The 27,760-nt window shown below is 38.2% G+C and overlaps 2 protein-coding genes across 13 annotated transcripts in view; one reads left to right on the plus strand and one right to left on the minus strand.

Annotated features, from left to right (window-relative positions):
* Positions 1-27,760, plus strand: part of ZNF383 (zinc finger protein 383) — an 83,068-nt gene that overhangs the window by 12,248 nt on the left and 43,060 nt on the right. For 2 of the 5 annotated variants that reach the window (XM_035703941.2, XM_049110343.1), the window contains exon 1: positions 26,663-27,017. The exons of 1 other annotated variant lie outside the window; for it this stretch is intronic. The gene's annotated coding sequence lies outside the window, so the exon portion shown is untranslated. Of the gene's footprint in view, positions 1-3,578; positions 3,713-12,805; positions 12,926-26,219; positions 27,018-27,760 lie in introns of those variants that run through there. 2 more of the 5 variants (XM_049110344.1, XM_025421686.3) reach the window with 2 other exon arrangements.
* LOC112643528 (zinc finger protein 585A) lies at positions 1,619-26,236 on the minus strand. Of its 8 annotated transcripts, none has more exons than XR_004807616.2 (6): positions 26,133-26,236; positions 23,158-23,373; positions 10,953-11,079; positions 10,606-10,698; positions 5,509-8,824; positions 1,619-4,899 (listed from the first exon to the last, which is right to left on the minus strand). XR_004807616.2 is itself a non-coding variant. In XM_035703525.2 (6 exons), the coding sequence occupies exons 4-6, from the start codon at positions 10,984-10,986 to the stop codon at positions 6,489-6,491; spliced, it is 2,463 nt and encodes an 820-aa protein (XP_035559418.1). In that variant the 5' UTR covers positions 10,987-11,079; positions 18,499-18,585; positions 23,158-23,373; positions 26,133-26,236; the 3' UTR covers positions 1,619-6,488. The 8 variants fall into 8 exon arrangements, 7 of the variants coding, with proteins under 7 accessions (XP_035559418.1, XP_035559408.1, XP_035559407.1 ...); XM_035703525.2 differs by adding an exon at positions 18,499-18,585 and having other exon boundaries at positions 1,619-8,824; XM_035703515.2 differs by adding an exon at positions 25,608-25,653 and having other exon boundaries at positions 1,619-8,824; positions 26,142-26,219.

Genomic DNA, 27,760 nt, shown 5'->3' on the forward strand with positions numbered 1-27,760 from the left:
TTTTAATAGCAATGCCCATTATAATAAATATTAAAATAGCAGTCATAATATTGTTAAAGGAATAACCTAATTGAGCTCATATCATGGAGGGGGGAAAGAACTTCACCTTTAGAAGTGAAGTTTGCATTATATTAACACAATGATAGCAAACACAGACCTGAAGGTGGCAGAAAGCAAAAGGGATACAGGATTTCCCTAGCATCAGAGTTTGTGTTATTCATTATATCTTAATAATTATAGGTATAGTATAAATAATGACAAATTTTTTTTAATTCTTTTTTTTAAAATTTATTTATTTATGATAGTCACAGAGAGAGAGAGAGAGAGAGGCAGAGACACAGGCAGAGGGAGAAGCAGGCTCCATGCACCGGGAGCCCGATGTGGGATTCGATCCCGGGTCTCCAGGATCGCGCCCTGGGCCAAAGGCAGGCGCCAAACCGCTGCGCCACCCAGGGATCCCCCAAATTTTGATATAAATTATTTAATTATACTTCAGTAATACAATCAATATAATTATGGAATTGTGTAAATGGTTAAAAACTGGTATGGTATTGCGTACAGTATAGTATGATGTATGGCATAGGAAGTGGGGTGGGGTATAATATAATTAGGTAATAGTCACACCAGCACCAGTACCCCAATTGATGGCTGAGGGTGGAGGGCCCTATCCTATTAGGGCAAGCGGCCATGGCAATCGTGACTTTAACCCACACCTGCCTAGGGTCAACACCTGCCACATTGTGTCATATTTATTGTCCAGCACGGTGCCTGGGGCTGGAAAGCCTTAGCCCTACTACCTTCCTCTTGTCCCCAGGGTTTCATATCCAGTGGTGGTTCTTCGAGGAGGTAGGGCAGACCCATGGGATGATGGCGTACAGAAGTGATGAGGTAGACATTGACAGCCCCTGCCTGTCAGTTCCCTACTATTGTCCCTCTCCACTCTACATGGCCTGCCCACTGCAACTAGGAGGCTGAGTAAGGAAACAACATATCATTGATATTGGGGACAATGGAGGATATAGGTCAGATACACTGGGGAGGGGAAGGATGGAGTGGTTGAGGTTGGATGAGGAAGGATTAGGGCTTAAGTGTTCTGAGGTATGGGGAGGGGCATTAACTCTTGAATTAGAGGACATGTAACCAACCTACTGTCCCTCCCTCACCGCCACATCATGAGTTTAGCTCACTCCATGTGGGGCATTTGGTCAGCCTTGATGCTATTGCTATTACTATCATTCACTATATGGAGGGGTTCCTAGGTGGCTCAGTCAGTTGAGCATCTGACTCTTGGTTTCAGCTCAGGCCATGGGATCGAGCCCCACCTCAGGTTCCATGCTCAGTGGGGAGTCTGCTTGAAGAATCTTTCCCTCTGCCCCTCCCCCACTTGAACATGCTTGCTTTCTAAAATGAATGAATAAATCTAAAAAAAAAATTATACGAAGTGTCTAATTTGTGCCAGTGCTATGTTGGGTGCCTTGGACACAGCAGGAACAAGACAAAGTCTGAGCATCATGAGATTGACAGTCTAGTGGGGAGTAATGAATGATAAACCAAACCCAGAAATACTTAGTATCAGGTCAGATGGTGGTACTTGCAACGCAAATACAGTACAAAATAGGAAGTTGATCACAAGAAGTGTTATTTCACATACAATGGTTGGAGGGGGGTGTCACAGAGGGTTGTCCAAAGAATGGAAAGGACTGCAAGCTGCATGGGCATTGGGGAAGCAGAGTACTCTCACAGAACACAGCTGGGCAAAGTAGAACAAGATTCCTTGATGTTAAGAAAACCCAGGGTTTAGCTGTTGACAATAAAAATGCTGACCAGCTACAACTGCAGGCTCTCCAGACCATATGCTCCCTTTTATTATAGTTATAATTTTACACTATAAACATTAAATGTAAACATGTAAAAACACAAATAATTGAAGTGTTAATGTGAAAGTTTGATATAAAAATTACATAATTCAATAATTGCACAATACATATCATATAAAATAAACATTTTATTATAAGGAATATACAATAAATATTATAGTGTGCTATATATTGTAAATATACAATATTACTATAGTTTGTAATGATATGCACATATAAAATTATAGAAACCTATCTATATTTATAATCTAATATCTAATAATCTTTTATCAAATATAATTTAAATTATTACATGGTAAAATGTAATACGTTTGAGATTCATCCACGTTGTAGCTTGTGTCAGTAAGTCATTCCCTTTTGTGGTAAGTAGTATTCCCTTGTATAGATGTCCTATGGTTTGTTGAATTACTCAGGCACTGATGACATTTGGGTTGTTCCCAATCTTTTGGCAACTGAATATAGTTTCTGTGAACTCAATCCATACATAACTTTTCATTTCCCTAGGTTAAATATGGCTAATTTTATAAGACCTTACCAATTTTGGTTCAGAGTGGGTAAACTACTTTACCTTTCCAAGAGCAGCACATGAAAGTTTCCACTGTTTTACATCCTTGACAACTTTTGGTACTATTTAAAAAAAAATTTTTAAGCCATTCTTGTAAGTGTGTAGTAGTATCTCATCACAGTCTTAATTTGCATTTTCCTGACTAATGATGTTGAGCATCTTTTCATCAGCTTATTTTCTGTCTGTATCTTATACAACCATGTGGATGAATCCCAAATACATCATAAAATGAGAGGTCAGATTCAAGAGGACATACATACATATGTACATACATACATATGGATACACGTATATTTCTATATTATGGAAAAAGTAAAATTATAGAGACAAGAAACAGATCAAACTAGTGACTGTAAGAGGCTGGAAGTAGGGAGCAAGACTGCCTAAAAAGGGACAGGAAGAAATTTTGGGAAGTGAGGGAAATGTGCTCTGTCTTGATTGTGGTGGTGATTACATAATTGTATGCATTTGTCAAAACTCAAAATTGTATACTAAAAAGGGTGAATATTATTTTATATAAATACCTCAATAAATGTGACTTTAAAAATATATCTCAGTACTACAGTATAATAATACATATAAAAGAGAAATAGCTGAAAGTAATTTACAACAAAAGAACGTTTCCCTCTGTGAGGTTTGGGCACAGCCATGTAGATGTTGGTCAGATGCTTGTGTCAATTTATAACTAGTAATGTTATTAACAATAACAGGATACCCACACTGGTCTCCACTAGTCCTGCTACCTTAGTAAGCCCGGACTTTACCTTAAGTCACTTCATTCTCCATAATTCCATTTTATAGGTGAGGCAATTAATGCCCAGGAGGAAAGTTTGCTGGGTTGGCCCAGAATCCCCCAGCATTGGCACTAGGACTTGAATCCACACTCAGAGGCTTCACTATTCTGGTTGCATCATAGGAAGCTCAGTTTGTGGTCTCCTGGGGCCCTCAGATCCTCTCCACCCCACTCTGGGCCACTAATTCCCCAGAGGGTCTATGATGCCAGGATCTCATCCTCAACCCTTCTCCCTCTTCCAGGTTTCCTGTCCATGCAAACAGTGGTGATATGGAGAAGAAAGGACTCATGAAGCAACATGGGCAATGGGGAATCAGCATTGTTAGTAGGGATCAATAGGGGAAAAGCAAATACTACCAGGATTCAATGGAGGGGTCACAGATACTGTGTTACTGGGAAATGGGCATCTATAGACTTTTTGCTGATTATTAATGGAGGTCCTACAGGAAGAGTGATAATGAAGATTCCAAAATGCAGGTGAATAATGTGGAGTTTATGGTGCATTATCAGTCTTAACCTTAATTGTGGGGGGGGAACAGGTTAATGGCACTTAACAGTCTTCAGAGAAGGTACTGAGGACATCACCACATGCTGGGTTGGGGATCATTACAGACACTGCTAGGTGGGGAAATGGTAATTAGTCACCACTGTTGTGATGGACAAGTAATGGAGGGAGATCACAAACCATCCTACTATAAGTAAAGAGAAAGTATCAGAAGATATTAATAGTTGGATGGGGGGGAATGGTATATCACAGCTCTCTAATCTGAGAACTGAAGTAAGTGCCATCAACCACTACTACATGAAAGTAAGAATACATGGGGAATATGAAGGTTACTAGACTTTAACACAGGTGAAGTAACAGACATTATGCTGGAGGTAAATGTGGAGGAGGTAATGAAAAGACCTCTAGACACCATTTCCTGGAATTAGGAGGGGTGGTAAAGACAGTACTGGAGTAAAATGGGGGGAGGGGGCAAGGTCTCCACACACTTTCTTGAAGGGTCAGCAAACATCTTAAGTTGGGGCAGAATTTTGGGTTATAAGACATTTAGAGAAGCCTCAGATACAGTACTGGGTGAAATAAAGGGGGTTACCAATGGATTAACATTATATCTGCACAACTCTACTACTTCCCACTCCCAGTTATCACCAGTTGACTGACTTGGAGGAACCATTCTGAGGCTTCCAATTTGGCTGCCCAGCAGCTAAGTGTTGAATCAAACCTTCTGCCTGGATTTGAGAGATCACTGCTGCCAGTCTTGGGTCAGTCACCTAACTTCCAAGGAAGGTCTGCACTATTTGCTGTCAGCCCCTACCTTCTATTACTTTGGGCCTGTCAGGGCATGAGGAATGGGTCTATAGGTAAGGGTCTGGGGTGGGGTAAGGTTGTGTATGCTAAAGTGAGCAGACAATTCTGCAGTGATTTTGGAGCTCACTGTGGCATTTCAGAATCATGGTAAGAAATCCTGGAACACCAAGCATCTATATGGGATTCCCACTGTCTCCGTTTTCCCTTCTTTAAATTGGCTGGCATTAGGCCAAAAGGATTATGGTAATGTTTCAGCTTTAGGACCAGGAAGGAGGCACAGCCCAGGTAAAAGCTAGAGATGAAAAGCCTGGTGTTTTAGGCAAGTTGGTTCTCCCCATTGGAGCATCTTATGCTGCAATACAGAGAAGATCAAAGGGTTAAACTGCAATACATAAAAGATCAAAGGGAAATTATGATGGGCTGGGTCAACACTCCAAAATGTGCATTTATGGAATAGTTGTTGTCAGGCAAAGGTCAAGGGTCACAGTGGTGAACAAAATAGGGAAAAACATTCTAGTGTGGCAGCCATTGACAATTAAAATACACAGGGCATCATGGAATTAAGTGCTATAGATAAAGACATAGTCGGAAGGGGACCAAAATTTTAAGCCAGGCAGGAAAGAAAGCAGAGGATCCTCTATGAAGAGGGCCCCTGGAAGACATGAAGGAGCTAACCACAGAGATATGAGGAACTTTGTTCTTCAAAGAGAGTGCTGTAGATAGAGCACAGGCCCTGAGGCAGGACCTGAACTAGTATGTTTGAGGCACATGGGGGAGAAGGTGCTTGTGGAGCCCATGGCATGAAGATGGACACAGAGAAGACATGAACAAATGTTGAGGTTTTTAAAATTAGTTACTGATTTGTTATTATTATAAATGTCATGTCATTAAGCTGGAAGAACTATGACAGCAAAAGGGAGACTAGATGGAAAGTTGATCAAAATGACAAAAAAATTCTTACCTCAGAAACTTTCCTGAGGGTAGTGGTGGTTCACAAAACACTATGTTGGAGGATAAATGAGGGTCAGCTTTCTTGAGGTTAGTAGAGGTTCACAAAACACTATGCCAGGAGCTAAATGAGATAATGGCAGTTAGCACAGTGTTTAGCACTAATGCACTTATGGGGCTTAGAAGACATTGTGCTAGGGACTGAGGAGAGTCAAAGACACCTTACTGATAGGTGATAAAGGAGGGTTAGAAGTCATGATGCTAAAGGATAATGGGTCAACATACACTCTGAGGTTTGTGTCCATACACAGAAGAAGCTTTTTTGCTGAGTTATCTCTTCCCTGACGGAAATACTCAATGGGGGCTGGATATACACAACCATGTTAGATTCAACAGAAGGATGAAAAAACACCCGAAACTGTTAAGACGATGTGGATGTGTTCTGCAGCAAACATCTCACAGAACTTAGGGTTTGTCAGTATTATATGTTGTTCTACCATTTAGCTTGTTAGCACTTTACCTATTCCATAGTAAACAGGATTATCATTAACATAACAAACCTCCCTATGCAGAATTTGGTAACAATGTTGCTTCATACATATTTTTTGTAAGTAGGGTCCATGCCCAGTGCAGAGCCCAACACAGGGCTCGAACTCACAACCATGAGATCAAGACCTGAGCCAAGATCAAGTATTTGATGCTCAACCGGAAAAACCACCTAGGCGCCTCAGTTCCATCATATTTTTCATGAGAAGCCTTCTTTAATCTGTCAAATGGACAAAATCCCTTTTTTTCCAGGATGAATGCCTCATGGTTTAATGAAGGTGGTGACAATGTAGGAAGGGTCCCCTTCATTCTGGGCCCTCTTCTGTTCAGTAATGTGGAACATTTTGATAGGGTATTTCTACTTATGATAATACGCATATTTTCCTCCTGGAAAAATTCAATGATATACAATCAGAACTGATCTGAGTTTTTCTTATACTGTTCCTCTCAAGTGTGAATACTCTGATGGACATTGAGCACAGATTTCTGGACAAAGCCTTTCCCACAGACTACACACTTATAGGGTTTGTCTCCAGTGTGTGTTGTCTGGTGTTTATTCAAATTCGACCTATCTGTGAAAGCCTTCCCACACTCAGCACATATATAAGGCTTTTCTCCTGTGTGAATTCGCTGATGCACTTGAAGTTGTGATTTCTTAGTGAAAGATTTGCCACAGTCACTGCATTCATATGGTTTCTCTCCAGTGTGAATTCTATGATGTATAATCAACTCTGACTTCTGTCTGAAGGTCTTCCCACATTCAGAACAGATGTAGGGCTTTTCTCCAGTATGAGTTTTCTGGTGTTTACTGAGATTTGACCTGCCACTAAAGGCTTTCCCACAAACAGCACACACATATGGTTTTTCTCCTGTATGAATTGGTTGATGTACCAGGAGCTGAGATTTTGAGGTAAAGGATTTCCCACAATCATTGCATTCATAAGGTTTCTCTCCAGTATGAATTCTCTGATGAGTAATGAAGTTTGATTTCCGGATGAAAGCTCTTCCACACTCACTGCAAACATAAGGTTTCTCTCCTGTATGAATTTTCTGATGCACAATGAGTATTGATTTCTGGTTAAAGGCTTTCCCACATTCATGGCATTCATACTGCCTTTCTCCAGTATGAATTTTCTGATGTATATTGAGGTGTGATTTTTGGGTAAAGGCTTTCCCACAGGTACCACATTCATAAGGTTTCTCTCCAGTATGAATTCTCTGATGTGTAATCAAGTCTGACCTTTGTGTGAAGGCTTTTCCACATTTAGGACATATGTAAGACTTCTCTCCAGTATGAGTTTTCTGATGTGTAATGAGATTTGACCTGTTAGTGAATGCCTTCCCACATTTAGTGCACATATAAGGTTTCTCTCCTGTGTGAATTCGTTTATGTACATGGAGTTGTGACTTGGAAGTAAAGGATTTCCCACAGTGGCCACACTTATAAGGTTTCTCTCCTGTATGAATTATTTGATGTGCAATCAAGTGAGCCTTCTGGATGAAGGCTAGTCCACATTTCATGCATACATATGATTTTTCTCCTGTATGAATTCTCTGATGCACTGTGAGTGCTGACTTTTGAGTAAAAGCTTTTCCACAGTCACCACATTCATAAGGTTTTTCCCCAGTGTGAATTCTCTGATGTATAATGAGTTCTGATCTGTAAGTAAAGGCCTTACCACATTCAGTGCATATGGAAGATTTCTCTCTAATTTGAACTTTCTTATGTGTAATGAGGTTGGAACTATTGTTGAAGATCTTCCCATATTCAGTATATATAAAGGGTTTCATTCTTGTGTGAATTCGTTGATGTACCTGGAGCTGTGATTTAGAAATGAAGGACTTCCCACAGTTATCGCATTCATATGGTTTTTCTCCAGTATGAATCCTTCGGTGTGCAATCAAGTGTGTCTTCTGGATGAAGGCCTGTCCACATTCAATACATATATAGGATCGCTCACCTGTATGAATCTTTTGATGCATCTTGAGTGTAGACTTTTGCGTAAATGCTTTGCCGCAATCATTACATTCATGGTGTCTCTCTCCAGTATGAATTTTTTGATGTATACTGAGATCAGAGTTATAAGAGAAGCCTTTTCCACATTCACTGCATTCATAAAGTTTTTCTCCAGTATGAATTCTCTGGTGCCTTAAGAGAGAAGACACTTGGAAAAAAGCTTTTCCACATTCACTGCACTTATAGGGCTTCTCTCTAGTATGGGCTCTCTGATGTGTAATGAATTCTGGCTTCTTTACAAAAGCCTTCCCACAGTCAATGCACACATAGAGTTTTTCTCCTGTATGAACTTTCAGATGTACCCTGAGCTGTGACTTCTGGGTGAAGATCTTTCCAAATTCAGCACATTCATAAGGTTTTTCCCCAGTATGAATTTTCTGATGTTGAGAGGGTGCTTGTTTATAGCTGAGAATTTTTCCACATTGATTATGGTCCCATAACTTCTCTCCTGTTGGAGAACACTCAGGGTCAGTATAGTAAGAAATTTTACTATATTCAGTAATCTTATTAATGTTCTTTGAGGTACTGTTTCTATAATGACTGTGTAAATCTAAAGCATGCTTGAAAGCAATTCCAAATGAGTCACACTGATGGGATCTTTTTGGAGAAAGAATGTTTTGGCTCACATAAATTATTTTTCTAATGTCCTTATATTCATAATCCTTCTTTGTTGTCAAAATTTTCTTGATGAAAGCAACATCTCTTAAAGATTTGTTTTCTTTTTGCTGATAGCTCTCTATCTGGTCACCAATCTGCCACAAATCTTCTAGAATGAAATACAACAAAATATCACTTGAAGCATCACCTTCCTTCTCAATGTAGAAAGAAGCTTTTTCAGAAATTCTCTGCTATGAGGTTTGAAACCTGAACTCTCCTCAAAAGAGAATGATGTTTTTTTAGCTCAAAGACCAGTTAGCAGAGGCTAGAGGGGAAATATGGCTCATCCACGTTGAACGCAAAGAAAAGGGTGAAAGTAACTCATTTAATGGAAAGGCTAATGAAAGTGGTAATAGGAAGCATTCTAGAATATAATTCAATGGTTAGAGGAAATAAACTTTATGAATATAATCCACCATGAACAGAAGTGGAAAAAGTAAGGCAAAGAACAAGATATACAGCATAGCAATATTTATATAAATTAATAATACATACCCCAAGTCACCTTCAAATTTAAAATATTCATGAATTAAAAAATATGTTTCCATCATGTAAAACAAGTGCCTATGGTGAAAAGTGAGATGGGTGTTGGGGAAAAAGAAATGGTAATAAATCAAAAAATAAAATATAAGAGTTCCACCATTATCTGAAGGGGACATGTTCCAAGACCCTCATTGGATGCCTGAATCCTCAGACAGTACTGAACATGATTTTTTTTGTCAAGTCAAGAGCTTTCAGTTTTTCACTTAAAGGAAGCACTTTATGGCTTCTCTTTGGGATACTAGAATTGCCACTATCACTACTCTTGTGCTTTGGGGGCACTGTTAAGTATAATAAGGGTTACTTGAACAGAAGCACTGCAATATCATGAGAGTCGATCGATAACCAAAATGTCTACTAAGTGACTAATGGTTAGGTAGCATTTAGAGCATGGATATACTGGACTAATGGATGATTCAACTCCCAGGCGAGATGGAGTGGGATGGCAAGAGATTTCATCATGTTATGCAGAAAGGCACACACCTTAAAACTAATAAATTATTTCTAGGATTTTCCATTTACTATTTCCAAACCATGATTGACTATGAGTAACTGAAAATGCAGAAAGTGAAACTGCAGATAAGGGCCAACAACTGTAATAGAGAATCTTTACCCAGACTGATGACAGTGTGCCCTGAATAAGGACCATGATTAAACTCAAACTTCATCTTGTGAAGTACAGATATAAAGCAAATACAAAAATCAGCCAACAAGGCACATAAGTCCCAGTTAGTGTGAAATCAAGCAACAATGACTGGAAGGAAATAACAGAAAAGTACTCCTAAGGGTTAAGTGACAATTACCCCCAAGTCATCAATTGGGTGAAAGGCATGGGGAATGAGCAAGTAAGAAATCTTATGTCAGTACCTATAGAGAAAATAGGAAGAGAGCCTGGTTGGGGTTAATGTTCTCAAGCATCTCATAGCGGAAAAAAGAAATGACAGAGGTCTACCAGGAGTAGGAATGTGCGACTCACAGTAACTGAAAGAAAGCAGATCCACCAATGCCTGAAAGCATAAAGAATCTCAGACAATGGGGAAGGCAGAAAGAAAAAGAATGTTTGAGAAAAGAAGCATAACCAAAAAAAACAAAAAAAAGAAAACCTTTAATGAGGAAGATATTAGCATGTGATCAAGATTCCAAAAAGCCAAAGAAAAAGATTAGACATGATAAAGGCATTTAGTTATCTGAGAGGCCAATGTCAAGGGTCTTCAAGCAATAGAAAAAAAAAAAAAATGCTAAGGCCTTCCAAAAGAGTCCCCTTAATAGCATTTTAGAGATGCCAGTCTTTCTCAAGACAGCTGAGATTTGCTCTCCTTTCTCTCATCTGTCTGGGTCATGCTCACTTACCTGGACAGTTCTGATGTGGGCTCTCACCCTGCAATGCCCATGGCTCCTTTCCTTGCTCCAACATGAAAACTTCTGGTTGGGGAACTTCATACCCTGTTTGTGAGAAATTATAAAGGACTAGATCCAGCTAATTGTGTTTCAAAGTGCAAACAAAAAAGTCTTGTTCAATGAAGTTTTGTTCTTTAGGAAAGTAACCATATATTTCTGGGAACAGAATATTCAGAATGCCCAAGGGGATAAAGAATCCTAGATAAACCAAGGATAAAACAAGCATACTTCAGATATTCCATAGCATTTAGCAACTAAGAATAGAAATACTCCGTGTGGACCCAACTGACTGTGCTTACCTACAGAGAGCAGGTGACTATAGGTCTCCAGCATCACATCCCGGTACAGGTTTCTCTGAGCAAGGTCTAGATGCTGCCACTCCTCTCTGCTGAAATCTACAGCGACATCCCTGAAGGACACCGATCCCTGTAAGGGCACATTGCTGTTCAATGTGAATAGATAGCTTTGGGAGATGGAGAGACTATATTTAGGAATATGGAATATGGGTTTTGTCAAATTTTTTTTTGGTTTCATTATTTCCTCTTTTTAAAAAAATATTTTAAAAGATTTATGTATTTTAGAGAAAGCAAGCACAAGCAAGAGGGGCAGAGAGAGTGAGAGAGAGAATCTCAAGCAGATTCCATGCTAAGTGCAGAGCCCAAAGCAGGGCTCAACCTCATGACCCTGGAATAATGATCTGAGCTGACACCAAGAGTTGGATGCACAGGCAACTGCACCACCCATGCACCACTACTTCTGCTTTTTATAAACTCATCTCCCATTTCCTAACATTATACAAAATTTTAAATGTACAAAAAATTTAAAAGAATCAGCATAGTAAAACCTATATACCTACCACTTAGGATCTATCATCAACATTTTACTCTATTTTATCACACATTTATTTTATTTTTTAAAGATTTTATTTATTTATTCATTAGAAACACACAGAGAGGCAGAGACACAGGCAGAAGGAGAAGCAGGCTCCTCGCAGGGAGCCCGATGTGGGACTCAATCCCTGGACCCTGGGATCACACCCTGAACTGAAGGCAGATAACCACCGAACCACCCAGGCATCCCTATCACACATTTATCCATCCTTTTATCCAGCATCAGTCCACCTTACTTTTATGCAGTTGAGAATAAACTGTAAATTACAGTACACTTTGTCCTAAATACTTGAGAATGCAAATCATCAAGTAGAGTATATTTGTTTACCCTTCTTAAGTAAAATTTATGCAAAATGAACTGTACAAATCCACAGTGTCCCATCTGAAGTTTTGATAAATGCATACACCTGAGTAATACAGGAACTTTTAAAAAAATATTTCATACAGGAAGCACATTGAATATCTAGTTTTACACAATATTTTGTGGAAGAAAGAAATCCAATAAAGAATTTCTGCCATTTGTTCTATATTTCAGTTAATTACTTGTTTTTCAAAACTCAAGAATGAAATAGGCTCTCTTTTAGTATTCTAGCAAATGGATGAATGACCTGTGATACAGTTCCTGAGTAATTTAGGACCAGCCATTATGCTCCTCCTGGGAACAAAGAAATGAATGATTTACATTTCTAATCCTCTAGCAACTTAAAACACTTAAGATTTAAAAGAAGGGGAAAAGAAGACACACAGTTCACTAAAGTGTCAAAAAACAAATCTCTTAAGTAAAATACACTGAGTACCTACAAAAGGAAAGTGTATTTGATATGGGGCAGTACATTTTTATTAGTTGAATTTAATTTGAAAGATGATAAGCATAATATAGAATGGAGAGCAGGAAAGGTCATTTCCCAGAGAAGAAAAGTAAAGGTGAGGAGATAGGAAAATACACGGTAAGTTTGGGGAACACTAAATAGCTCTATATAATGGAGAGAAGTCTGTATAATATGTCACAAAGGTAGTTATGGAAAAAAAAATCTGATCACAGAACAAGGATTTTTTACTTTTACTAAAAGTAAGGTAATTAGATTGATGTTAACTTTTTTCATATAAGATCCCTATTGGAGGATAACTAAATAAAAGATGAAAAATTTCTTATAGAATGATTCTAGCTAATAAATAAGGAAGTTAGAATATCATAATTTTATAATTCCTAATGAAATAGTGAATTTATTCAGTAATCATTATTGGTTGCTTAACTATTTCAGGTGAAAGGCAGAAAAGAAGTTTACAATGGATGGACCAGCTAATAACATCTATATCCAATGATCAATTTTAACACTCAAAAAGAGATAACCAAAAATTATCTGCCTCCTGACACTGATATGGTAATTGATTTCATTATACCATCCATTAAGTATTCTTATCAAAGAAAAAGAAAAATGCCACCTGAATCTATTAAGCCTCTGGGTCTAACAAATTATTCATAGATAAAGTGAAAGAAAGAGGAACATACTGAACTATATTAAGATTGAAACATCAGCTAAATCCAGAAGGTGACAAATGGCCCATTTCTTCAAAAAATAAATTATATTAGAAAAAATAGTGGAAGGGAATCTTTTATTAAAAGAGTCTGAGGGGGTGTACCTGGCTGGCTTAGTTAGTAGAGCAGGTGATTCTTGATCTCAGGGTAATGAGTCTGAGTCCCACATTGAGAGTAGAGATTACTTAAAAATCTTAAAAAAAGAGAGAGAGAGACAGAGAGAGAGACTTAGGAGTCATACTAACCAAATGCAACTTGTAGACATTGTTTGGCCCTTAACTAAAACTAATGTTAGAAAGATTTTTATGACATGTTTAAAAAGACTCAAACAATAATCAGGTACTAGATCATATCTAGGAATTACTGTTGTTTGTAATAACGACTTACTGGTTTTGTTAAAGAAAAAACAATTCTCATCTCTTAGAGATACATGTCCAAGTATTTGCAGATAAAATAGGTATTTGAGGGCAGCCTGGGTGGCTCAGCAGTTTAGCGCCACCTTCAGCCCAGGGCGTGATCCTGGAGACCCGGGATCGAGTCCCACCCACATCAAGCTCTCTGCATGGAGCCTGCTTCTCCCTCTGCCTGTGTCTCTGTGCCTCTCTCTCTCTCTCTTTCTCATAAATAAATAAAATCTTTAAAAAAAGATAGGTATTTGAGATTTGCTTTAAAATAACCCAGCAGCTAAGGGGGCAGAAGGGTAGTTTTAGATGGAATCAGAATGACAGAGTATGACTACTAAAGCTAGGTGATAAGTACAACAACAGATACAAGGGCTCCTTATACTACTTTATTTACCTTTGTATACGTATTTTTCATAACAAAATGTTTAAGAACATGATCTTCCATATTAAAAAAATTTAATCTGTAAATGCATAATTGAAGGAATGGGTATTTCTACCTGGACTCATAAACTTTTGGGGGGGAAAAAAGGATTACAGGAAGGGCACCTGGGTGGCTCAGTCAGTTGAGTGTCTCTTACTTTCAACTCAGGTCATGATCTTGTAGTCACGAGATGAAGCCACACTTCAGCAGGGAGTCTGCCTGGGGGCTCTCTCCCTCTGCCCCTCTCCCCACTCATCCCCCCTTCTAAAATAAATAAATCTTAAAAAAAAAAAAAAAGGATTCTAGGAAACTGAATACCCACACTCAGCAATTTACAGAAACAATAGATAAGAAATAATCATTCATATAGAAGAACTAGAATCTAATCGATATTTATAGAATACTCCAACTGTTCAACAGTGAACACATTTTTTCAACGACCCATAGAACAATGACCGATATAGACCATATTCTAGCCTGCAAAACAAATTTAAAAGAATTAAAATAATACATAGCCTCTCTGACCATAATGGAATCAAACTAAAAATAATTAACAAAGAAAACAGAAAAATCTGCAAAGGAATTGTATTACAAAATAATGACAAAAGCTATCTGGAAAGCCACAAAATATTTGGAAATTAAACAACACATTTCTATATAACCTTTAAGTCAAAAAGGAATTCTCAAAAGAAATTCAGAAAATACATAAAACTGAAAGAAAGTGAAAATACAGTTTATCAAAATCTGTGGGATTCAGATAAAGCAATGCTGAAAGGGAAATTAAGGGACTAAATGCTTACGTTAGAATATGGGAACCAATCCAATTAAAAAATGGCCAGAAGATCTGAATAGACATTTTCCCAAAAACATACAGAAGGCCAATAGGTACATGAAAAGGTGCTCAACATCACTTATGCATATTAAAACTATAATGAGACACCTTACACCTGTCAGAATGACTATTATCAAAACAAACCTAAAAACAAGTACTGACGAGGATGTGGAAAAAAGGGAAGCCTGTGCACTGCAGGTAAAAATGTAAATTGGGGGAACCCTGAATAGCTCAGTGGTTTAGTGCCTGCCTTTGGCCCAGGGCATGGTCCTAGAGTCCCGGGATCGAGTACCACATCAGGCTCCCTGCATGGAGCCTGCTTCTCCCTCTGCCTGTGTCTCTGCCCCAATCTCTCTCTCTCTGTGTGTCTCTGCCTCTCTCTCTCTCTGTGTCTCTCATGAATAAATAAAATGTTAAAAAAATAAAAATAAAAATGTAAATTGGGGGGCAACTGGAGTCTCAGTTGGTTAAGTGTTCAAACTCTTGACCTCAGCTCAAGTCTTCATCACAGGGTCATAAGTTCAAACCCCACATTGGGCTCCATGCTGGGCATGGAGACTACTTAAAAAAAAAAAAAAAGTAAATTAATGCAACCACTATAGCAAATAGTATAGAGGTTCTTCAAAAAATTAAATCTAGAACTACTATTTGATCCAGCAATTCCACGTCTAGGTATTTATCCATATATATACGCAAGGATTCCTGGGTGGCTCATTTGGTGAAGCCTCTGACCCTTAGTTTTGGCTCAAGTCATGATCTCCTGGGTTATGAGATCAAGCCCCATATTGGGCTCTCTGCTTGGCACAGAACCTGCTTGGGATTCTCTCTCTCCTCTGCCCCTCCCTCCACTCACACATACACACACTTTCTCTCTCTCTAAAATAAGTAAATCTTTAAAAAATTATATACATGGATCCCCCCATGTTTACTCCAGCACTGTTTATAATACCGAAGACATGAAAGTAACCTATGTCCATCAATGGATGAATGTCTAAAGAAAATGTGATACAGGGATCCCTGGGTGGCGCAGCGGTTTAGCGCCTGCCTTTGGCCCAGGGCGCAATCCTGGAGACCCAGGATCGAGTCCCAAGTCAGGCTCCCGGTGCATGGAGCCTGCTACTCCCTCTGCCTATGTCTCTGCCTCTCTCTCCGTGTGTGACTATCATAAATAAATAAAAATTAAAAAAAAAAACTTAAAAAAAAAAAAAAAAAAAGAAAGGGATCCCTGGGTGGCGCAGCGGTTTGGCGCCTGCCTTTGGCCCAGGGCACGATCCTGGAGACCCGGGATCGAATCCCACGTCGGGCTCCCTGGTGCATGGAGCCTGCTTCTCCCTCTGCCTGTGTCTCTGCCCCCCTCTCTCTCTCTCTCTCTCTCTCTCTCTCTCTCTCTCTCTGTGACTATCATAAATAAAAAAATTAAAAAAAAAAAAAGAAAATGTGATACACACAGTGGAATATTATTCAGCCATAAGGAAAGGAAAGAAGTCTTGCCATTTGTGATAGCATGGATGGACCTTGAGGATATTATGCTAAGAGAAATAAGACAGAGATGTACAATTACGATATAATCTCATTTATTTGTGAATATCAAGTGAAACAATAAAATAAAGAAACAAAAGTCACAGACTCAGGGAACAGATTAGTGGTTACCAGAGGTAGGTGATGGGTAGTTGGCAAAACAGGTGAAGGCAGTTAAAAAGTAAAATTCCATTTATAAAATATGTCATGGGCTATGTTATATGTTACAGCATGGTAACTATAGTTAGTAACACTGTCATGTATATTTAGAGTTGCTAAGAATAAGTCTTAAAAGTTTTCATCACACACACACAAAATTGTAACAATGTATGGTGATGGATGTTAACTAGACTTCTTGTGGTAATCATTTAACAATATATACAAATGTCATATTATGTTATATACCTGAAACTAACATAATGTTGTATGTCAAGCATAACCAATAAAAAAAGGAAAGAGAAAAATTGTTAAATCACTAATCTAAATTCCTACCTCAAGAAACTAGAAAATAAGCAAAACAGACACAAAGCACACAGAAGAAAGAAAATAATAAAAAGCAGGTATCAATGAAATTAAAAACAAAATTTCTGAAAAACACAAGAAAAATCAATAAAACATAATACAGTTATTTGAAAAAAAAATCAGTAAAATTGATACTTTGTTCACTGACCTAGACTGGCAAAGATAAAAAGGTACAAATCACCAATGTCGGCAATGAAATAAGACCTATCGATGTAGATCCAGGGGCGCCTGGGTGGCTCAGATGAATAAGCATACGACTCTTGGTTTTGGCTCAGGTCATGATCTCAGGTTCCTGAGATTGAGTTCTGCGTCAGGCTCCACACTCAACAGAGTCTGCTTGTCCCTCTCCCTTTATACTCTCCCCCTCACTCATGCTTGCTCTCTCTCTCAAATAAATAAATGAAATTAAAAAAAAATACAGACCCACAGCCTTTTAAAGGAAAATAAGAGACTACAAAAACTATGTGCTAATAATACACCCCCAAATTTAGAAGAAATGTACTACTTCTTCAAGAACCACAAACTACCAGAAGTACAGAATTATGTAATAGAAAAGATGATTCTACAACCATTAAATTAAATTCTTAATTTAAAAGCTCCTGAAAAAATAAGTCTCCAGGCCCAGATAGTTTTGCCAGAGAATTCTACTAAATATTTAAAGAAGAAATAGTCTCTTTTTTATAGTCTCATCCAGAAAATAAAAAATATTTCCCAATTTTGTGAGGCCAGCATTACCCTGATACCAAAATTAGACAAAGCACAAAATAGAAACAAGACAATATGTCTCATGAACTTAGATACAAACATCCTCAACAAAATATTAACAAATTATAACCGGTAATGAACAAAAAGAATCATGCACCACCACTGTACTGTATTTTGCAATGCCCTCTGAGAATCTATAATTGTTTCAAAATAAATGAAAAGATTTTAAAAATACACTGAAGAAGGTGTATTCACAAAACAAAACATTTCGGAATAGGCAAGAATAGAAAATCAGTCACGAGACCTCTGCAAAATTCATGTGAGACAATATGAATTTCTTACTCATCTAAAGTTAAGGATGGAGTAGTAAAGCTACAGAAGAGACTGATATTAAGGAGATGAAACTGATATCAGCTCTAAGGTGAGAAAAGGGAACTCAAATAATTATCATTTATTAGTTCAGTGCAACTGTTGATGCTGGTACCACAGATGGACTTAAGGACTAGAAGAGGAGGCTGGGGGAAGACAAGAAATAATGATTTAAATTTTGTACATACTGAAATGTAGGTGATAAAACATACAAAGATGTATACTAACTAGTTGAATAGAGCTAATTTGTAGATAAGGATTTAGGAGTTGCATATACCACTGAATTCAGGGGAGGGAAAGAGCATATAGGAAGAACAAAGATCGAGAAAGTGTATCTGTATCTCTGGAAAGTATATCTTAGATATCTTTGTTTTTAATGTCTAAAATTATGACTGTTAAAAATTTCTTCATTTAATTGCAGTTATAGTTTGCTTTGTGATGTGTTGATTCTGTTTACGGGGCTTAAAACATTCTCATTTCTGAAAATGTTCTATATACTTGCAAAGAATACATGTGCTCCAATTTTTCCTCTTTCACACATTTGCATACTGATACCCTACATACACCAAAACCCCACCCCCCAAACCCAATGCCATCAGAATTTAATGGAGAATAAAGACATCATATTAGTAGCTTTGACTCCTTACCAAATGAGCTTCTTATAAATAGTTTGTCCAGGAAAAAAATCTCCTCATTCAAAGATAATAATAAACATCTCCTGATGTACAAAGATACTATAGCAAAAAGAATGAGAGAAAAAAAGAAGAAATTAAAAGGAACATGCTAGAAATAAATTACCACAATACAGAAGAAAACACATTCGCCATGATTTCAAGGAATGCACTAAAACAATTAACTATCTAAAATGAATAGGAATCTAAGAGTTCAAGGGAGAAATAATGGACAAAGAGGCTAAAAAAAATGGTTATGTAAATTTTTAAAAAATAAATTGGCAGAACTCAATGAAGAAGTGAAAATGAAAAAGCAACACAAAAAAGGTTTCTCTGAAACCAATAAAACACCATGTGAAAACACAAAAATTGGCAAGGAGCACAGTAAGACAAGTGAGCAGGGCAGCCTGGGTGGCTCAGAGGTTTAGCACTGCCTTCAGCCCAGAGCCTGATCCTGGAGACCCAGGATCGAGTCCCACATTGGGCTCCCTACATGGAGCCTGCTTCTCGCTTTGCCTGTGTCTATGCCTCTCTCTCGGTCTCTCATGAATAAATAAATAAAATCTTAAAAAAAAAAAAAAAAAGACAAGTGAGCAATGTGAAATGGAAATAAAGATTTTTAAAGGAAAAGAGAAAAAAATAGATTTCAATAAAAAACATCTAACAAACAAAAGAATCCTTGCAGTGGATTCACAGAACTTTTATCATTGGTCGTAGTATAAATTTAATAGATATTGTCTAAAACAAGAGATTAAAAGATTTAGTGTTAAAAAAAAGAGGCAAACCATAAGACACTCTTAACTATAGAGAACAAATGAGGGTTGCTGGAGGAGAGATAGCAGGGGATGGGCTAGATGGGTGAAGGGGATTAAGGAGGAATTTGTGAGGGCAGCCCCAGTGGCTCGGTGGTTTAGCACTGCCTTCAGCCCAGGGAGTGATCCTGGAGACCAGGGATTGGGATTGAGTCCCACGTCGGGCTCCCTGAATGGAGCCTGCTCCTCCCTCTGCCTGTGTCTCTGCCTCTCTCTGTGTGTGTGTGTGTGTCTCACATGAATAAATAAATAAAATCTTAAAAAAAAAAAAAAAAAAAGGAGGCACTTGTGATGAGCACTGGGTACTATATATAAGTGATGATCAATAAATTCAGCTCCTGAAACTAATATTACACTATATGTTAACTAGCTAAAATTTAAATAAAAACTTGAAATATTAAAAATAAAAAAGACTGAGATCAAGATGTTAATGTGATAAAGATATTAAAAGAATCAACCATATAGAAAAGAATCCAAAATTCCAAATTACCAGAAGGGACACAGAAACAAAGCAAGAGTAAAGAGTGTAAGGTGAAAGATATATAGAAATATTTTTATCAGAAATGTACATAAAATACATCTTTCTGAACTGCTGTACAGAAAAAGTGCACAAGGACTCCAAACAATGGCAGTAAAAGGATGAAAAAAACATATCCGGAAATGCCAACAAAAAGGAATCAAGAGCCTCCACCTTAATATCAGAGCTGAATTTTAGGGAAAAAATATGAAAAATAACAAGAACACAATCCAAAATTAATTTCAGATGTCATCACCACACCAAATTTCATAGTATCAAAATTTATGAACAGAAACTACAGATAAATACAGACAGAAATATATTTGTGGTGAGAAACTTAGTATTTCTCAGCTCCAACAGATAAAGTAAAAACAAAACAGACTGTGAAAACCTTATAACTATACAAAATGGCTTAAGACAGCAAATTCTGTATCTTGAAACATTCATGTGCCTATGTAACATTCAGAAATAATAAACATAAGACTTGCATACACACTTTACATAAAACCTAACATTCCAAGAAGCAGAATAAAATGAGTGCAAATAAATCTAAAGCTCCAATTCTATTAAAAGTAGAATTAACTTGGGGTGCTTGGGTAGCTTGGTCAGTTAAGTGTCTGCTTTTGGCTCAGGGCATAATCCCAGGGTCCGGGGATTGGACCCCAAGTTGGGCTCTCTGCTCAGCAGGGAGCCTGCTTCTCCCTCTCTCTGCCACTCCCCATGCTTGTGCAAATAAATAAATATTTTTTAAAAATTAACTTAAATAAAAATCTTAATACCTAAAAGTGAAAGTGTGGTAAATAGTAATTAAAGATTTGGTGAGAAATTCAGTATGTTCCGAGAAATTCATCCATTCCATCCCTAGATTTTTTGTATTTACATAAGACAAATTATTTTTCTAAATTATTTCTGAACACTGTTTTGCTATATATTTTATCTTTTGACATACAGCATTTTTATTATTTTTAAGATATTTTATTATTTTAACTTTGGAATGAACTGCTGAGTAAGCAAATGTCTGCTTCACATGTGAACCTATGATAAACCCTATTTGATTATTTTTTTCATGTGCTCGTGAATTTAGTTAATACATTTATGACTTCTGATACTATGTTCAAAATTTCCAGTTCTTTTAATGTTCTTGACTGGTTTAAGCATCAGGATTACTGTAGTAACAAACACCACAAACAAGGTTGGGAATAATTTTAGATACCATCTTTACCCAATACTTTGGCATAAAGCTCAACTATTAATCCACGTGTTTTTCACCACTTTCAACTGTGCAGGAAACATTTGATAAACATTTTAATTTCTTCAAAGGCTTCTGGACCATCTGTATTTACCAATTTTGACATTTATTTTTTATAAAACTGTATACCTTTGTTCAGGTTTTCATATTTTTTGTATGATTTTATATAATATTAATTCATGATTGTTCTAATTGTTGATAAAGCAATAACCATCTCTCTTGTTTGGATACATACTTTCACTGTATCTCTACTCCCTGATATGGATCACCCACACATTCAGAAGCCACTTACGCTCTGTCAGACATCTTCATCAATTATTGTTCTCTTATGTGACTAATTTCTTCCCTTATTTTATTATTTTTATTATTTTCTAGTCCTTATTACTATTTCATATCTACTGAATTCTTTTCTAACTTCTTCAGTTCTGAGTGTTACTCTTACCTTAGGTCTTTTCCCCCCAAGCTTCCAGGATTCCATAAAAAGGCATTTAAATCTGTATTTTTCCCCTCTATCGATAGTTTAGCTTTGCCACAGAAACTTTAAAATGTAGTTCTTGGGACACCTGGGTGGCTCAGTGGTTGAACATCTGCCTTTGGTTCAGGGCATGATCCCAGAGTCCCAGGATGGACCCACATCAGGCTCCTTGAATGGAGCCTGTTTCTCCTCCCTCTGCCTATGTCTCTGCCTCTCTCTGTGTGTCTCTCATGAATACATAAAACGTAGCTATTTATTTAATTGAAATTAAACTTAAAAGAATTTTCTAAGATCCTTTACAGTTTTCCCTTTAAAGAATATTTGAGTAGAAAAAATTTAAAGTTTTCAGATATGAGGGGTTCTTTTGCTAGGCTTTTACTTTTTAAAACTATTTTTTTTAATTGTGGTAAAATGTACATAACATAAAATTTACCATTTTAAAATGTACAGCTCAGTGATACTGTCTAGTCTCAAAGTTGTACAAAAGTCATTTACTTTGTATTTCTAATTTAATGCTTTTGGTTAGGGAATAAAATCAACATTATAGCAAAGTTTCATACTTTTTGCCTGTCTGGATTAATATTTTTGGAAGTAGTTCATAAAAATGATTAATGGAGGGCAACCCCGGTGGCTCAGCAGTTTAGCACCGCCTTCAGCCCAGGGCGTGATCCTGGAGATCCGGGATCGAGTCCCACGTCGGGCTCCCTGCATGGAGCCTGCTTCTCCCTCTGCCTGTGTCTCTGCCTCTATCTCTCTGTGTGTCTCTCATGAATAAATAAACAAAATCTTTAAAAAAAAAAAAAAAAGAAGAAGAAGAAGAAGAAGAGGAAGAAATAGAGAGGGACACCTGGGTGGCTCAGTGGTTGAGCATCTGCTTTTAGCTCAAGGCATGATCCTGGGGTCTGTGGATCGAGTCCCACATCAGGCTCCCTAGGAGGAGCCTGCTTCTCCCTCTGCCTGTGTCTCTGCCCCTCTCTGTGTCTCTCATGGATGAATAAATTAAAAATCTTAAAAAAAAAAAAAAAAAAAAGAAATACTTTCAGAATTCCACACAAAAATAACTTCTAATCGGGAATCTTATCCTCAGCCAAAGATCAATATAGCACATGGACAAAATAACAGGCAGGGGTTTTTTTTGTTTTGTTTTTTTAAGAAATGTTTTTCGTTTCTTTAAGGTTTTATTAATTTTTTGACAGGGAGAGTATAAGCAGAGGGAGCAGCAGAGGGAGATGGAGAAGCAGGCCTCCCGCTGAGCAGGGAGCCTGACTCTGGGGCTCGATCCCAGGACCCTGAGATCATGACCCAAGCTGAAGGCAGACACTTAACCAACTGAGCCACCCAGGCACCCCTAAAAGGGAGTTTTTGACATTCCATCTCTGTACTGTTATACAGTGGGCCTCTGGATATGGAGACACCCATGTGTTGCTCATTCTTGGCAGAAAAATCAAGATTTGCTTCAGGGCAATAAAAGAGTCTGGTTGCTTCCTGTGACCCATTTGCTGCTGCCCAGAGGCTCTGGTGACATATCAGAGGTATCTACTCCTAGAATGAACTCCTACCTGTTGGGACTCTTCCTTCTCACCTCAAATGAATTGTCATGTTCCTCTGGAACCAGGATCAGGGATTTCTGGGGAGAGGTCCGATTAGCTGACATAGTCATGGTGGGTCTCAAACTTTAATCTCTCAGGAGCCTAAAGCTTTGTAGACATCTGTAAACTCAAGCAGAGCTGCTGGAGAGACGCAGGCTGGAGTCTGGATAAAGATCTAACCCAGGGGCTCCCCAGAGACACCAAAAAACCTAGAACGACAATGTCCACATGGTCAGATACTCGATATTTATCACACAAACATTTCCTGTGAACACCAAGGTGAAGTTCCCAGAGCTAGAAACAGAACAGAGGCTCTCAAACTTGAGTGTGGATTCAAAACACTTGGAGGGCTTCTTAGAATACAGTTAAAAATCCTAACTTCACTCCCAGGTTCTGATTTAATAGGCCCAGGGTAGCAGTTGTCTTAGTTCAGTCAGGCTGCTATAATAAAATACAACAGACTGGGTAGCTTATAAACAACAAAAATTTATTGCTCACAGTTTTGGAGGCTGTAAAGTCCAAAATCAAGGAGACAGTGTGGTCACATTTTAGTCAGGGGACTCTTGCTGGTTCATAGCCAGCACCTTCTCATTGTGTCTTCACTTGGTAGAAGGGGCTCAGGAGCTATGTGGGATGTTTTGTAACAGCACTATTCGTTTATGAGTACCCCACCTCCATGACCTAATCGGTTCCCAAAGGCCTCACCAACTAACACGATTATTTCTGGAGATCAGGATTTCAACATAAAGCTTTTGGGGGTACAAACACTCAGCCCAAGAATTTACTTTTTTTTTTTTTAAGAATTTACATTTCTAAGCAGTGTCCAGGTGATGTCGATGCTGAGGGTCTGAGGACACTTTGAGAACCAGTGCTGTGGAAAATATAAAGCTTAATGGAATCTATGATGGATATTGGCCATGAGATATGGAGTAATATTACTTAAGATTTGAACTGTAGCTCTGCTATCTTTCAGTTATGAAAACAGGAAGAAGTACCTTTTGTTTTAGTTTCAAAAATGAGGATGAAAGTACTTATTTCATAGTTACACAAATTAAAATGAGGTGACGCTCATAAAGTATTAAACATCTCCCTGGCGCACAAGAAGCATAAAAAAATATCAGCCATTATGTTCTCTATTAGATATTAAAACTTAATAAAAACCAATGTAATAAAAAAGACAAAACAAAACATACATATTGACATATATGTAACAAAAATGGCATTCAACTGAGTGTACACAGGACATTTATTGTGTAAGTGGCACTGACATAATTGATCATCCACCTGGAAAAAAACAAACTAGATCCCCATCACACATTATACATTAATTAGACTGAACTCTAGCAAGACTAAACATTTAAGCATATGTATTTTTTAAATCCCAAAAGATATTTAAATAAATTTTAGTAATAAATGTTTGTGTTAACATTGTGGTTGGGTAAGAGAGATCTTTATTACATATGTGAGAAAACCCAGATGCTATAAAAGGAAAAACACATTTCTGGGTAGATGATATTTCTTAATTATATATTAAAATACACCTTAAAATAAAAATGAAAAAAAATAAATTTTCAATATGTAACAATAGGTTACCTTTAAATTAAAAAAAAAAAAAATCTAGCAACCAGTATGGGGGGAAAAAGCCCAGAAAAAAAGACCGAACAAAGGATATAAAAATTTACAGAAAAGGAAATTTAAGTGGTAATTAAGCAAAAAGATGCCATTTTACTAACAGGAAAGTGCATTACAGCAATTAGATCTAATTTCTCCTAAGAATAATAAAATTTATTTTATTTTATTTTTTAAGTAGGCTTCATGCCCAACATGGAGCCCAAAACATAGGGCTTGAACTCACCACCCAGAGATCTAGACCTGAGACAAGATCAACAGTCAGTTGCCCAACGGACTGACCCACCAAGGTGCCCAGTAAAAACTTATTTAAAAAAAATACAGTGGGCAGCCCCGGTGGCTCAGCGGTTTAGCGCCGCCTACAGCCCAGGGCGTGATCCTGGAGACCCGGAATCGAGTCCCACGTCGGGCTCCCTGCATGGAGCCTGCTTCTCCCTCTGCCTGTGTCTCTGCCTCTCTCTCCTCTCTGTGTATTCTCATGAATAAATAAGTAAAAAAATCTTTAAAATAAATAAATAAATAAATAAAATGCAGTGTTGGAGGGATGCCTGGGTGGTCTCTGCCTGTCTCTCATGGATAAAATCTTTAAAAAAATAAAAAATAAAAATAAAAAAATCCCGTGTTGGAAAGCATTTGGAAAAATGACCCGTTTTATAACTTATTGGTGGGAGCTAGAATTGTTATGGTATCTTTAGAGTTAATCATATCTATAATTAAAAATAATCAACTATTTCTAATAATAGTTTCAAATATAAAAAGCAAATACTGACAAAAGGAAGGTCAAGTGGACAAATTACCAATCCAGTCAATTTACCTTTTTCTTTAATTTTCTTTAATCAGACAAGATAAGCTGAGTGTATCTATGAAACAACACAATAGAGAACACATTGTTTTGACGTTACACATGTGACATTTATGAAAACCGACCAAGAACTAGACGTAAAGCAAACTTTAAACTCGAGCATTACCCAGAGGCATTATTTGAAATCGACAACACACTTCTAATAACTCATGGATGAGAGAAAAAAAAAAAATTAAAAGCCAGTACTTTTTGACTGGAACAATAAAATGCTACACACCAAAATTTATGAATGTTAGAAAGCAAGCTTATCATAGATCCCATCGAACCCAGCTCACTGACCACTGACTCCCATCACTGAGTCCACACAAACCCCACACTCATCTCAAAGATCCCCATCACTGACCCAAGAGACTCCAATCACAGCAACGGACGCCACAATCTTCACCACTGAGCCCAGAAACCGCCATCACTCACTCTACAGACAACACTCCCATCACCGACCCCACAGAATCCCTAATCACGACCAACCCAAATCACCTCAGAGACCTCTTGCAATTGATACGGGGAGAAACTCCTGACACCAGCAGAGAAAAAGCCTTCGTGGAGGACCACTTCCGCTTCCGGTCTGCCCTCTAACTCCTCCCCTCAAGAACTGTTGGTAGTGCGCATGCTCTGAGTTACCTTGGAAGCTACGTGTGCCAACAATCAACATGGCGCAGTTCCCATAAGAGACGCTGTCTGGCCGAAAACATGGCCTCGCCCAGTGGTGCCTCTGAGCGTGAGCCGCCATCTTTGAGGCGTCTCCATTCCGTACAGCGGAGGATTAGGCCACCCGCGGGTTTTCACAGCGCGAGGTCGTGATTGCCACTTGAGGCCCTGGTCGAGGTGTGCTTCTGAGAGGGAGAAGATATTGGCGGTGAAGTCCGGTGCTTTGTGTTATATTTAGAAAAGCTAATTTGCCTCTAGGGATACGGCATACAGCTGAGAGCAATGATCTGGGATGAAGGGAGCCAGGGAGGAAAAATCACCAAGGAAGGAGGACGAACGTCTTGTCTGTTACGGCTGAATCTTGGGAGGAGTCATGGGGAGAAATCTGGACAGTCCAATCTACTTTTTTGGACAAACTGCTGAGGGAGAATGTGAAGAGAGGTCAGATGGGAGCCCCGTCCTGGACCAAACCTCCAGTCCACTGCAAGAAGGGTTTTTTTTAGCTTTTTATGGGAGAAACCACCTGGGAAAATAAGGTACAAATCAAGGTGGTCCAGTCTTCTGAGAGACACCGCCAGGGCAAGACGGCACCTTCTGAGGAGCTGGTGGAGGGAAGTGGAGCCTTGAATCCCCATTAATCTCCATTAGCAGGCAACAATTATAAAAATAATAATGGTTTTTAACGTGGTCAACGTGTGACAAAAAGCACCTAAGGTAAACTGATATTTTTGTTTATTTATAAATTAAAATCTAAGTAATAAAACGTCCTTGGTATATGAGTAAAGCCTAGAGTCGGGTTGGGGGGGGGGCAGTAAATGGGGGAGCAGGTGAAAAGACAGTTCCCTTCACCTGGTAAGCCCGTAAACATTCTTCAAAACCCGCTAAATATTGCTTCTGCCAGGAAGTTCTTCTACCTGACTGTGGTAGGAGGTTCTATGATCTACTGAAAGTCTGTGTCAATCCTGGAAGTGAGGAACGTGTTTTCAGGGAACCAGACCTAGGCTCTGGTGTGGGCCTGCTGGGTACCTGGAGACTAGTTATATCCCTTTCTGAGATTCAGCTTAAAAATAGGTGGGACACCTGAGTGGCTCAGAGGTTGAGCGTCTGCCTTTGGCTCAGGGCATAATCCCGGAGTACTGGGATCGAGTCCCACATCGGGCTTCCTGCATGGAGCCTGCTTCTCCCTCTGCCTGTGTCTCTGTCTCTCTCATGAATAAATTAAAAAAAAAAAATCTTAACAAAAAAAAAAAAAAAAAGAGCCATCCAGAGGTTTGGACTATGCTTACACCAGGTTCTCCTCCCAAAGCCTGGTTGTAGGAAAAATCTGTAGAAATCTATTAGTGAACACACATTTTTACCAAAGATCTAAGAATTACCGTTAATTTTGTTGATAATGTGATTATGTTAGAAAGATTTACCTTTTAGAGGTTTATATAGAAATACTAACAAAGGACGCC

This window comes from Canis lupus, chromosome 1 (assembly GCF_003254725.2).
Source record: "Canis lupus dingo isolate Sandy chromosome 1, ASM325472v2, whole genome shotgun sequence".
NCBI classification, from domain to species: Eukaryota; Metazoa; Chordata; class Mammalia; order Carnivora; family Canidae; genus Canis; species Canis lupus.

Excerpts from the sequence above, each read along its gene's own strand:
- LOC112643528 (XM_025421510.3), bottom strand. The coding sequence starts at position 23,235 with ATGACTATGTCAGCTAATCGGACCTCTCCCCAGAAATCCCTGATCCTG. Across the intron at positions 11,080-23,157 it reads AACATGACAATTCATTTGAG|GGATCGGTGTCCTTCAGGGA; the intron begins GTGAGAAGGAAG and ends GTGCCCTTACAG. Across the intron at positions 10,699-10,952 it reads TAGTCACCTGCTCTCTGTAG|GGTATGAAGTTCCCCAACCA; the intron begins GTAAGCACAGTC and ends TCTCACAAACAG.